General features: G+C 42.4%; 1 protein-coding gene across 1 annotated transcript in view; it reads left to right on the top strand.

Annotated features, from left to right (window-relative positions):
* Positions 1-6,158: 6,158 nt before the first annotated feature.
* RYR3 (ryanodine receptor 3) overlaps positions 6,159-14,130 on the top strand; it is a 373,605-nt gene continuing 365,633 nt past the window's right edge. Inside the window, exons 1-2 of the mRNA XM_077771636.1 lie at positions 6,159-6,224; positions 6,306-6,425. Of these exons, the coding sequence (XP_077627762.1) occupies positions 6,159-6,224; positions 6,306-6,425 (186 nt within the window). The remainder of the gene's footprint in view (positions 6,225-6,305; positions 6,426-14,130) is intronic.

Here is a 14,130-nt window from a genome sequence, read left to right as displayed (position 1 = left end):
CCAAGGTGCCCCCAGCCATCAACATAGAGCTCCAAACATGGTTGTCATGGCCCTTGGGCTGGGGGCCAGGGTATAAGAAAGAAGCAGTAGAGATAGAATAGGCAAACAATTCATTCTCAAGTTTAAGGTTCTTCAGCTAGAGGAGTATAGAAAGAACCTTACTTTGTCAGAGATGACCTGTGATAACATGAAATCTAAGCAAAGACAGCCAAAGGCTATATATCCTTGTTCAGGGACAATCACTCAACACTACCACAGGCTGAATCTATGACAAGAATAGATAGTGCTTATGAACTGCATAGCTTGGAAGGATGCTGACATATGATACACCTTGGATTTTAATCATTCTTCCCCCTCTGTTACAAGTTTGGGGATGATGTACACTCCTTCCAGTGTTAGAGTCATTGGGCACAGAAAAATTTTGTTGTCTTTGATTTTTAGCTCTTAGGCTGTTCTCTCTGGCACTGTGCTCTGTGATGTGGTTACTTTTCAATGCTCTATGGCCATGTGACAGGGCTGGGGGCTACCTATTTTTATCAACCTGATCACCACGGGCCTTAGAGTCAGGGATATGTGAATTCAGAACTGTTACTAAAGTCAGTCTCTTGGGAGACTGTTGGGCAACATGGTAAATAGGACAGGCTCCTGTTTCAGGTAGTCCTAAGGTTCAAGATAAAAATCAATTACTTACATGCTGTGTGGTGCTAGGCAAGTTAATTACCCTCTCTGTGCTTTAATTTCTTTATCTACAAATAGAGTATTAATATCTTCCTTACAGGATAGTTGTAAGGACTAAACTGAAATGTTGTGACATGGTGGCACATAATGACTGCTGATTAAATATTCACTTATTAAAATCGCCCCATTCCTCTGGTCTTTGGTTTCCTCATTCTTGAGATGATCGTGTTGTGTTAATGTTGAATAATCTAGGGGAAATCTCAGTAGTGTGCCTGGTATGGAATGAATAGTTGATATTATTACCAATAGAAAAGTGACCTTTTCTGCAGTAATTATTATATGAGTGAGAGAAGAGAAATCTTTTTTAAGTCTGATTCCATATTTCAATAAGTCAACATGCTTTTACCAGACACATTACATGCCCAGCCTGGGTGGGGAAACAGTGTTCTGCACTTCGATAATTTGGACTACAAGGTAAAAACCACATGCATTCAATAAATCATACCTGGGTGTATGTTGTGCATAAGGTACTATGTTAGTAAGTATCCTGATAGATACAAATGTGAACCAGATATGGCTCTTGCCTTCAAGTGGTACAGACTCCACTGAGAGGGATGGGAGAGAGAGCATGGATGCAGACTTGCCCGGATTGGGTACCAGACTCTACCCCTCACCATCATGAAACCATAGGCAAGTTACTTAGCTGCCCTGTGTAGGGCCCCTCATTTGTTAAGTGCAGGTAACAAAAGTACCTACACCATAGTGTTGGCTTAAATGCACAGTGCTGTTCATACAGTCCAAGATCAATAAATGTTAGCCATTTCAAAAATATATCAACATGCATGTAAACAAACATAATGCAAGAGTATGGTGACATTGCTATGGAAATTTAGATGGAGGAGAGATTACTTAGGCTCTGTAAAAGAATGTGGCATTTGAGCTAATTTAGGAGAACAGGCACTATATGAACGTGGAAAAATGGCAAATCAGCAGCTTTAGAATTAGCGATAGTATGAGTAAGAACATGAAGCTGGACAAGGCGAAGGAACTCTACTGGGAAGAAGTTGGAGGAAAAAGTCAGAAAGTGAAGGTCCTCATATGTGGGTTCAAGGAGTTTGTATTTGCTACATGGACAGTGGAGAGAGGGCCTTAACAGATTTTCAACAGACAAATGGTAAGGTAAGAGCTGTGCCTCTGGAAACAGACCAGAGGAGGAATACTCTGAGTTGTCTTGGCCTCTAGACCTCTAGTCTGTCCTTCCTCTGACCTGATTACTATAGGACAGACAGGAGGTGGTGATATTGGGGCCTGGGTTCCCAAGAGGTTGTATGTGTCACTAACAACCATGAGGAACATAAAAGGATGAATAGGCTGGAAATGTACCTTTTGGTGCATTGGGACATGTTGGTTTGGGATGCTGAGCACAAGTATTGGGATAAAGTCAAGAATAAGTAGAGGTTTAGAACCTTAGAGTGCCACCTGGTTGGAGGTAAAGATGGTCCAGCTACTCCTCAGAATAAAACTGGAAGCCTGAAGAATGGATGAGATTGCTAAGAGAAGATGATGAAGGACCAGTCCCTTGGGTGATCCCTATAAGTAGGGGTGCCAGGAGAAAGTGGACGTAGGAAAGTACCATCAGAAAGGCAGGAGAACACAGTTGAATAAAGGAACAGAAGAGTTTCTAGGAGGAGAACATGAGGGATGCAGGACGTGACTGACTTGGGAGATGGGAAGGCAGTAGGAATGGAGGAGAGATGAGGATGGAGACAGAGGAAAGAACTCATCTGCAAGGGAAGCGGGCAGAGACCTTTTGACATTGGGTGGAAAGCAGGAGACGCTTATGAGATCTTCGGTATTTCCTGGGGACTTAAGACAGGTGCATCCTCATCCTTAAGTTCAGAGGTTAGGTCTAAAAAGTCTTTTCATTACTGATTATTGTGCCCTCTGACCTAATCCTTCCTTCCTCTTTATTTTATCTCTTTGTCTTATAGATGGGGGGAAGTGGTGAGTTGATAGGGACTGAGTTGAATGTGCTGTGAGTCCTATAGAAGGTGGGGGAGAGATTTTATGATCTTGTTCCAGTGAAACCAGTGTTCAAACAAGCCAAAAATGTATTATTAGGAAAAGAATCCCATAAATGGATAGTAGAACAAAACCCCAGAGTTGTGTTACTTTCTCTGTCAAAAAAAAAAATCCTTTTTCTTCCTAGTGAAGAGAAAGAGAATGTAGGGCCCTCTGGGACTTGGGAACTGGAAGTCTTGGTGAGGGAGAGCAAGAACAGGGAATGTAAGAGAATGAGAAAGCAAGAAAGAGAAGATCAGGTTCATAGAGCAAGATAGTCTGGTTCTGAGTAAGATAGTCTGGTTCTGGATTTTAGAGCAGGAATTGTTCTAAGTTTTGACAAGGACTGTTCATCATAGTGTGTGACTAAAACTGTGGAAGTAATTAGGTCAAGGTGTTCAGCTGGAAGAGATTACCCGCATAAACCTTGAAGTTAGTTGAGATGATGGCTCAGGAGGCAGAGAGAAAGGCCACTAGGTGGTCTTTTGGGCATCAGCTCCATTACTATAGTATTAACAGATCTTGTCTTACAAAACCTGGTATGCTTTGCAGTATTCTGACAGAATGCTTTGTCATTGGATGGTAGTCAAAAATGTGTGTTGAGGGGCGCCTGGGTGGCTTAGTTGGTTAAGCATCCGACTTTCGCTTAGATCATGATCTTGCGGTTGGTGGGTTCGAGCCCCGCGTCGGGCTCTGTGCTGACTGCCAGCTCGGAGTCTGGAGCCTCTTTCAGTCTGTGACTCCCTCTCTCTCTGACCCTTCCCTGCTCCCACTGTCTCTCTCTCTCTCTCTCCTAGAAATAAATAAAATATTTTAAAAAAAACTTTTAAAAAATGTGTGTTGAATTCACCCAAAAATGATCAGACTTTCTGATTGACATTAGGAATCAGGTAAATAGTGGGAGAAGTAACTAAGATGTTGATAGATTGCTTGAGAAGATGTGGAGATTGGCTACCACATACTTCAAAATAGAAGAGTTTTGCACCTGAGTAGGAGAATGATTATCTGAATGTGGCATTGAGGGATGGGAGGGGAGGTACAAGATGTGGAAGAATTTGCGGCCTCCAATTACAGGGAGCTCCTTGGAAACGGTACCTTCTGTAAATATCCAGATTTGATATAAAGCAAAAGGGCAAAAGGAGAGAGGTAACGGGAGAAGAGAAAATATATCGGTACAGGAATGAGTCAACTAAGAAGGCTGGTAACGGGAGGGGCTGTGTTCTGTGTTTAGGGAGTAGAAGATGTGATGAGATGGGTTGAATTAACCTGTTCCAAATGAAACTTGGGCACAAAGATTACAGTGTTGGATACTCCAAGGCTTGGGATGGATGTTGGTCTGTTGGAGGTTTGCGGAGAATGGTGGGTGCTGTGTGGAATGAAGGCAGGCATAGGCTGCCACTCCAGGCAGTGTCTGCAGCCGAGTCAGCCCTGAGCGTCCGCTTCCAGACAGCATGTGGGAAAAAGGGAAAGTGTTTGGAGAACAGTAAGCTTGGCTCAGAGCCCCTCACGCATATGTGTGCCACCCAGAGTGCGGACCTAGGGAAACATTTGTGCTGGGGGTGCTCCGCGGCACACAGCTGATGAGGTAGTGCAAGTTTCTTGATTGCATGAGCTGACTGGCAGCCTAGCTTATGAGGATGTGAGTTCCAGGAAGGGGAAGTTTCAGACAGAGAAGCAGCTAATGCAAAGTCAAGCCAAGGTGGTTTGGGCACCTTGGAGTAGAAAGGGTATGGGAAATGAGGTCACGCAGAGACTTACTTACCTTCAGCTCAAGTTGAAGAGAAAATTTTGTCGGCTTTTACCAGCTCATTGAAAAGTCTAATCCATAGCACACTCCTATGATTTCTAGATGACTATTTTTTTGTTGACAAATTGTGTGTGGGTGGGAGATACTTAAGTATTTCTTGGGGATCCTCTGGACATTCGGGACAGAAAAATTACGTGTTTTGAGGACTACCTCTTGCAGTACAGACCACTTAACTCTCATGAGCCATTTTACAATGCACATAGTGTCCCTCAATCATTTTAACAACTAAGAGGACCCCCTTATCACCTGTGCCCTTTGGGAGGATGTGATCACCTCCAGTCACCCTAGGATCTGGCGGAGACTCCAGCTGGGGGAAAACATCATTCTCTTCAGAGATTTCTGAATCCTCAGAAATCCTGAATCTCTGAATCCTCATTCCAAGAGTAGTGACATCCTGGAGTTCTCTTCTGCTTCAGTTCAAATGAGGACCATGAATTCTGACTGCACTCTAAGCAGAGGCTTTTGAATTTATTAGTGACTCAATTCAGTGATGAACAGTGACATTTCAGTGCCAGTAAAAGTGTGAAACTTTTTTTTTCCTTCCATCATCTTTTCATATGTCTTTGATGTATGGCTTCTCGCATTTTCCTACAGCTCCTGACCAATCTCTGGGCACCAGCAGACATCTTTTGTGAGATCTCTTACTATTGAATTTCTTTATCTTCCCACCAAGTAGAAGGATTTTATTTTCCCACATAACTATGCACAACACAGACCCCTTTTCAGAAAAGCTGTTTCTTTTGGATCTGACTGTCCAATACTCTGGGACGAACACTAACAGCGGGGCACAGGCAGATGAGGCAGGAGTTGCTAAGGAGGAAGTTTGACCTGACCCTCCTCTTGTTACTCTTTTAACATAACCACACCTGTACACCTTTCTGATGTTTGAAATCCAATGTTAAGCAGTGGGGGAGAGTGGGGGACGTAGACTGACAGATTGGAGAAACTGGTAAGGAAAATGATTTCCTCTCAGCCTTGGTCAGGGCTGTGCAAGAGGCTAGAATGTTAGTGTAAATAGAGGTTGGCCTCGTTTCTGGACCATCAAGAAGAATGCCAAGGTCTCTGAATTTTCAGCAGGGTTGCTCTTGAGAGTGATGCATAGGAGGGAGGTCCCCTCCTTAGGAATTCAGAGTGGCTCCTCTACTTGACCTTCAGCTGCTCCTGATCTGAAGCCTCAAGGCTTCTCTCGAGCTTTCTTTCCCATATGTCTGAAAGCCATTTCCTGTCACCCACCACAGCTTCCTTCTGTCAACTCTGGCAAATGTGTTACCCACTACAAGGGCCCCCGCCCCCAACAACATGTCTCTTGCTTCCCCCAAGCCTCACACTTGCGCTGCACGAACCCCGCCTCTGTCTGATCTCTGCTGTTGTCTCCGTTCCCCTCAGTCTCATCTCAGGGGTCTGTTCTGATTATTTCTTTGGAGATTGCTTAGGTTTACTTTCATGTCCGCTCAGGTGTTGAAATTGGCTGCTCAGCCAGATTGTGTGCATTGCCTGCACCTCAGAAGCGAGGCTCATGCTCTAGGTGCATGGAGGATTCACGTTCCATGTACATGTACCTGCACCCACTGACCCCGCCCCACACTGACCTGGGGAGGTGCTCAGCACTGCCATGTGCTCTCCTTTTCTGTACCATGCTCAAAAGCATGTGCTTCTCGGTGGACGTGATGACGATACAGTAAGGTGGCTTGAGGACCTGGTTCCACGTGGGAAGGCAGCCCTTGATTCGCTCACATGTGTGTCTCTGTTCTGCCGGCAGGAAGATGAAGTGGTTCTCCAGTGCATCGCAAACATTCACAAGGAGCAAAGGAAGTTCTGCCTGGCAGCCGAGGGCCTGGGAAACCGCCTGTGCTTCTTGGAACCCACTTCTGAAGCCAAGGTAGGATCGATCACCTGCCCAGTACCTTCTCCCCTTGGCCTCCTGAGCAGTCATTCAGGGGAAGGAGCTGCAGGGAGAGGAGGAAAAGAAAGATGAGGAAGAAGATAGAAAGGGAAGCAGGTCACATGTAAAACCTAATCCACCCCAGCCCTGGAACCATGCAGTAGGAACCTGGAGCAGTGAGGAATTAGTAGTGCCTTGTCTGCCGTGTTCACCAGGACACCAGTGCTGCTTTGAGGTCACTGTCACAGAAGAGGTTCTTTTCATACTCCCAGAAAAAGAACACTTTTTGTGTTGTCAATTCCTAAGGGCCTTGAGTATATGTTCTTTACTCCCAGCTGTCATTTATTGCTACCGGGACTCCCTTGTGCTTGGGCCGATGCTTCACAGCAAGCCCGCTGCTCTCAGCTCGGACTGCGCTGAGATCCTGAGATCATTACCCCTGCGTGCCTACTGTGACCTGGGGGCAGAAAGGAGTGTTTGCTCTAGTCCCTGCCGGCATGGCGGCATGTAATGTCTGTCATGTCTCTTCAGCCGAACTTGTTCTTCCTCTGCTTTTCATGATCTATATGTCAAGTGGATCTGTGTACTTGGCGAGATCACCGTACTTTGCAGCCATGGCTGGACCTTTAGATCAGTCAGGGTTCTCCAGAGAAATAAAACCAGTGGGATCTCTCCCTTTCTCTGGATGGGTGGGTGGATGGAGAGATAATGGATTTAAGATACTGCCTCGTGCAGTTATTGGGGCTGGTAAGTCTAAAATCTATTCATCAAGTCAGCAGGATGGAAGCTCAGGCAGAAGTTAATGCTGTCTTGAGGCAGAATATCTTTTATCCAGGAAACCTATTTTTTATTTTTAAGGCCTTTAACAGGTGGGGTAAGGCCCACCCACATTATCAAGGGTCATTACCTTTACTTGAAGAAGTCAACTAATTATAGATGTTAATCACATCTATCAAATACCTTCACATCAAAACCTGGATTGGTGTTTGATTAAATAACAGAGTACTGTAGGCTAGCCAAGCTGACATACAGCTAACCATCCTACCCTCTCAGCCACTTTTTTAAGCAGAAAATGGTTACTATATTTTCCAGTAGCCCTCCCGCCCCCCGATCAGCATGCTGTTTCTCTGCCTGAACATATATAACACGGACACATGAGTGGTTTGACTGAATCCTAGAACACCAGATGTGCACTGTGATGGCCGCATTTCCCAGAAGCCCCTGTCCTCTCCATCACTGTTTTGCCCTCTCAAGGAAGTCACTGATCCCTGAGTACATCTGTCAGTGACATGTGTGACCAGTGCCAGTAGGAGAGAGTCCCATTAAAACAAGTGGCAAAGAGAAAAGGAAGGTGTTTTTATCTTTTTCAAGGTCTTAGACTTGATTTCCCTGAGGTCTTTTCTCATTTGCTTTTGTCCTCAGCTAGTTATTTTTCTTTTCATGCCCAGCAGTCTGGGATAATAGGAAGATCACTAGATTAGAAGTCAAGAAGTTAATTCTCAACCACTATCTGGTTCCGTGACTATGGGCAAGTCACTCAACCTTGCTCTGTTTTCTCATCTGCCAGATAAGGGACAGCCTGGTAGAGTGGAAAGAGCATTGGCCTAACCTGAAAACCAGTGGTCCCATTTTCTAGTCATCCACTGAGTGGGTCATGGGGCAGTGGTTTGGGGGCACAGCTCTGGAGCCAGATGGTCAGAGTTGGAATCCTGTCATTTCACCAGTCACCTGCTAACCCAGGATCATGGCCAAAGTACTTCACCTTTCTGTGCTTAGTTTCTACAACTGCTTAATGGGAATTTAATAGTAACTACCTAAAGAGGTTGTTACTAGGATTAAATGAGTTAATACATGAGAAGTGCCTAGCACACTCTTTATAACTGTTGACTACTCATTGACTACTATGATTGAACCTTAGCTAAACCAGATGAAAAACAACTATATATCCTAACCCGAGAATACTTTGTATCCCCCAGGAATAAAAATAACGCATACCACTCATAAATGCATTTGGGCATGAGAAAATATCCTTCCTAACACCCACTTGACTAAGTGTGCTTATTTTAATTTTTTCTTTTAAATTTAAAACAAGGTGTAATAAGACAGAAAAAGATGTAACATTATAACTTATTCATCTTGTCACAACTATTTCCATTTGTTTTTCGTTCAGTCTTTGTTCACATGTCGTCTGTATGCTTTCAGAGTTGTACTCAAAGTTGATGTGTAAGCATTCTGCTTTTTTTTCCCTTTAACATTTTAGCCAGTTCCATAAAGCTGTGTAGTCTTCGTGGTTATATAAAAAAAAAAATGTATATAATTTTTGTTAGTTTTTTTGCTTCTTAGGGTAAATGTCCAGGAGAAAAATTAATGGTATTAGGAGCATGAACAGTATTAAACTGCTTTCCCCAAAGGGTATACCAGCTGTCACAGTTGACATGCCACTATCATAGCATGAATATGTGTCTCTTGTATACACAGTATGAGGAAACTGCACCATGATTGCTTCTCAAAAAAACAGGGTCAAGTTCATGGAAAGGATAGGGAAAGTACTCAGAACCTCCTGTCACCATTCCTGGGAGCTGCCTGCTAGCTGGCATTTTCTGTGGTTTCAGTCTTTTCCACAGTCAGCTACAACTGTGCACACATTGCTTCTGACCTGTCCCCTCCCTTGTCACTAAATATTTCCTCTGATTCTCTACCATTGAATTTCACAACCATCTGTGCCATTCTTAGGTTTTCAGAAGCTAACATAAGTCGTGCAATGAAATGGGAAGGTATATTCCCAAGCCTGGAACTGAGCATGAGGCACACACCTTCAACGGCACCCTTATTACCAGCTACAGAGCCACCAGTGACCTTGGCATTCCCAGTCAAGGGTATTTCAAGCTAGTTGAGCCAAAGAGAGATAAAATTGAGATAAATTCTAAGGAGAAGATAGACCTCTGAGAAAGAAGAGATGAGATAAGGTTCTCAAAAGGTATTCTTAGTGTACAAGCCCTGTGAAAAGAAGGTCACATTGAAGGAAGGAGTGAGAGAGTAGAAGAATGGGAAGCAAAAGTACTCCAACCCTTGCTGTAGACATGGAGACTGTTTAACACTTGCGAGAGCGCTTGTGACTTTCTGTTTGCCATGGCCCACTCTTCTTTGAAGGTCTCTTGAAACTGCAAATGTCAACAGATGGAAGCACTATTATTCAGCTTCCCTTTCAAAGATGCACGGCTCCAGGAATTAAAAGGGGTCCTTCTTCTTTTAGAAAAAAGACGTCAGAATTACAACCAGAAACCAGGAAACATTGAAAGGGAACATTGCTTCTTTATTTGATCAATAACAGCAAATGCTGATTCACTGTCATTTTTAAGTGGAAAACTTGTTCCCAGGAATTGCATACTTTTCCTCTCATCCATATTATCTGTTTTGTAATTGCGGCACCAGCTGGGGAAAGGGGCATCTTGCTTAGTTTAACTTAGCATCCACACTCATAAGCCTCACACACTGCTTGCACCAGTATGTGGCGCAGTAAGGCAGGAACCACAGCTTGCCTGCTGGGAAGTGTCAGGCACACCTGTGGGAATCCTTGCTTCTGAATCCCCCACCCAGGATGAACCCAAGTGCAAAGAGATGAGGTCCACATCAGGCAGGTGTGGGAGTTACCATGACTTACAAGCCCCATGTACCACAGGAGTCAGTGTTCCTTGTCACAACTCCACAGGCATGGCTTTGGGGAGCCCCGCAAAGGACACCTCCTCCCAGCTAGAAGAATCTTGACGCTTGGGGAATTGCAAAGATACAGCTTCTTACAAGGAGTAATCGTGTCATCTCAGTCCAGACTCAGGCTGCCAGTCGGGGATCATTTTCACTGTAAGCAGTGTTGCCTGGTAACACAATTCACATCTCAGTTTTACCAGGTTGTCCTACGAACAAAGCTGGACAGTTATGTGAAGGTCAAATTCTCATGCATAGGGAAAGAAGTTGATAAGCTTTATCCCATAGTAGTTTTCATTGATTGCTGTTACTTAATGACTGTGGCCTTGTCTGATGTGTCTGGAACCCCAGCACCTTTCCAAATCTTCACGTCCACCTTCTTTAAATTTATAGGTCATCATAAAGTAAGAAGAATGTGGGAACTTTTTGTTTAAGCTCGATTGCAACACACCAAGGTTTGTTTGTTTCACTGATTTTAATGAGGATGAAACAGATATTGGTGAAGGGAGACTTACCCTAGAGAGTGAGCAGGGGAGGGGCAGATAGAGAGGGGGAGAGAGACTCTTAAGCAGGCTTCACACCCAGTAGGGCTCAGTCTCACAACCATGAGATCATGACCTGAGCCTAAATCAATAGTCTGAAGCTTAACCAACCCCCCATCCCCCCAGTGCCCTTTAAAAACCAGTGGCATAGCCAAAGTCTTGAAGCTCTCCGTGTCTCAGAATGACGTTCTCTGCCTCTCTGTCGGGGAACACTGCCTATCTTCCCATGGTTCATTTAAAATGAAAAATCCAGTTTCAAATCCAATTTTCAAACTGAAACTTTCAGGGGAAATTTTATTCCTATTGTCTCCTACCTCCTCTTTTGAAAATGAAGAATAGTCTGCTCTGGTTTCAGCAAAGCTGGATAGGCTCTAAAGACCGAGGATTAAACATCTGTGATTGTGCAAACATCATTATGTAGATGGCATAAATGAAGAGAGAATTCTAGGCTAAAAATAACTTATTTTCTCTTATTTTTATTATTGTTAGCTCAGAATAGATTTACTGTTGACTTCTAAAAAACTAAGCCTGTGCAAATTTGCAGAGATGCTCACCGTGAACTTGTACACTTCTTTTTGAACTTCTGATTGATATTTTAGAGGATAATATTCTTTATGGACTTAAGATCTTATGAAAAGCCGAATTATTATAAAACTTCTGTTTAAAAAAACTTTCTTGCTATGTAATAGAGACTTACAGGTGGAAGATGGGAACCTGTTTGTTTGACATTTATCAGGCGTCATGTGCTCCATGCCATGTAGTGCAGTAGGTGCTTACACACTCTCGTGTGATTTTTATATCCCTATGGAGCAAATATCAAGCTCATTTACAGAGAAGAAAGATACAAGAATTTAGACAGAGTTAAGTAAATTCCTGAAGATGATTCATTCCAAACTTGAATCACTAATTCTATAGTACTCAGCAGTCAAGAGTGTCACGGATCCAACTTAAGGATAAAGAAGCCATATTTCTCCATGTGGTTAGATTTGAGACTACCTGGGCAGATCTCGATACCCCCTCCCACAATCTTCATGCATCTGTCCTCTGAATGCCTGACATTCCAAAGTTAGAAATATGTATTTTGCTTAGATCAAATAGGAACTATTAAAATGCAAATGTTCTGAGAGAGCACATGGAGCAATGTTAAATGTCTATAGGTAATTATTTTTTTAGTATAAATGGCATAACCAGATATTTTCTTGAAATTAAGTTGTTGGAGGAATAAGGCAGAGGACTGAGTGCCTCTGTCTTGGGATAGAAGGCACAGAAACACTGTGAATGTGGGATCAAACATCTACTGCATTGAATTGCAAGAATTTACCTGTTTTTATGCCTCCCCTTCACCAGTCTGAGCACTGAAGATTGTGGTTTAAGACAGTGGCTAAGAAACATGACCTTGGACCATGGAGAAAGATTGCCTGGGCTGGTAATTCAGGCTCCGTTGCTTAACAGCTGTCTGATCATGGTTCCAATGACTTTCCCTTAACCTGCCTCTGTTTCCTTGGCTTGAAAACTGTACCCATCTCCTAGTATTATTATGAAGATTCAGTTACATGGGTTCCCAATTGTAACGTACTTCTGACAGTGCCTAACACACCCCCAAGTGTTTTTTTAGGCAATAGCTTTTATTATCTCAAGTATGGATTCAGACCTACCTTAGGTCCCCAGGAACTGTTGCTTGACTGAGTTAAGTTACCCACATATTGAATTTCTTAAATATTTTATCGTTTATTTTAACTTTAATTCTAGTATAGTGAACATACAGTGTTGGATTAGTTTCAGGTTACAATATAGTGATTCGACAATTCTAGAAATTACTCAGTGCCCATCATGATAAGTGTACTCTTAATCTCCTTTACCTCTTTCATCCTCCCCCACCCCCTCTGGTAACTATCAATTTGTTCTGTGTAGTTAAGAGTCTGCTTTTTGGTTTGTTTCTTTTTTTTCTTAAACTCCACATATGAGTGAAATCATATGATACTTGTCTTTCTCTGACTTATTTCACTTAGCATTATACTCTTTAGCTCTATCTACATTGTTGTAAATGGCAAGATTTCATTCTTTTTTATGGGTGAGTAATATTGCTTTGTATATAAATACCATGGGATATCCATTTATTTGTTTACCCATTATTCTACTGATGAACACTTTGGCTGCTTCCATAACTGGCTATCATAAATAATCCTGCAAGAAACATAGGGACACACATAGCTTTTCAAATTAGTGTTCTCATTTTCTCTGGGTAAATACCCAGTAGTGGAATTACTGGATCATACGGTGATTCTATTTTTTCATTTTCTGAGGAGCCTCCATACTGTTTTCCACGGTAGCTGCACCAATTTGCAGTACCACCAACAGTGCATAAGTGTTCCTTTTTCTCCATATCCTCACCAACACTTGTTTCTTGTGTTTTTGATTTTAGCCATTCTGACAGGTGTGAGTTCTATCACGTGGTTTTGATTTGCATTTCCCTGCTGATGAGTTATGTTGAGCATTTTTTTGTGTGTCTGTTGGCCATCTGTATGCCTTTGGAGAAATGTCTGTTCAGGTCTTCTGCCCATTTTTAAATTACTGCTTTTGGTTTTTTGGTATTGAGTTGTAGACATTATTTTTGGATGCTAACCCTTCATTGAATATGTTACTTGCAAATAACTTCTCCCATTCAGTAGGTTATCTTTTAATTTTGTTGATTGTTTCTTCTGCTGTACAGAAGCGTTTTTATTTTGATGTAGTTCCAATAGTTTATTTTTGCTTTGGTTTCCTTTCCATAGGAGGCATATCTAGAAAAATGTTGGTACAGCTGATGTCAGAAAAGTTACTGCCGGTGTTCTCCTCTAGCATTTTTATGGTTTCAGGTCTCCCATTTAGGTCTCTAATCCATTTTGAGTTTACTTTTGTGTAGAGGATAAGAATAAATACTTCAAAGGCCTGGATTTGAGGATCAGCAGGACATTTATGACTGTTAAAGTGAAATATTAACGAGAGCCAGAGTGAGTAAGTTAGATGAAAAGGATTAAGCAATGAGTGAATTGTTTTAAAAAACTAAAGTGAATCAGTGAGATGTATATTTTTATTGTTACTGATTTTTAATTTAATTCTGGTAAGATCAAAAAACGTGCTCTGTACATTTCAATTCTTGGCAGTTTATTAGGGCTGTTTTATGGCCTAGCATATGGTCTACCTTGCTTAATGTTCCATGTGTTCTACTTGCAAAAAGTGTGTTGGATAGTGTTTTATGAATATTAAGATGGCTGACTGTGGTGTTCAAGTCTTCTGTATCCTTACTGAGTTGTATTTATAAGTTCTATAAGTTACTGAGGTAGAGGTGTTAAAAGCCATGAAGATTTGTCTATGTCTCCCTTTTCTGTCAGTTTTGTTTCATGCATTTTAAAGTTTTCTTAGGTGTGTGTGTGTGTGTGTGTGTGTGTGTGTATACACACACACACACATATATATAT

This window comes from Crocuta crocuta, unplaced genomic scaffold (assembly GCF_008692635.1).
Source record: "Crocuta crocuta isolate KB4526 unplaced genomic scaffold, BGI_CrCroc_1.0 scaffold156, whole genome shotgun sequence".
Classification (NCBI taxonomy): domain Eukaryota; kingdom Metazoa; phylum Chordata; class Mammalia; order Carnivora; family Hyaenidae; genus Crocuta; species Crocuta crocuta.
The sequence above is the reverse complement of the archived record's forward strand: the minus strand, read 5'-3'. Positions and strand labels throughout refer to the sequence as shown.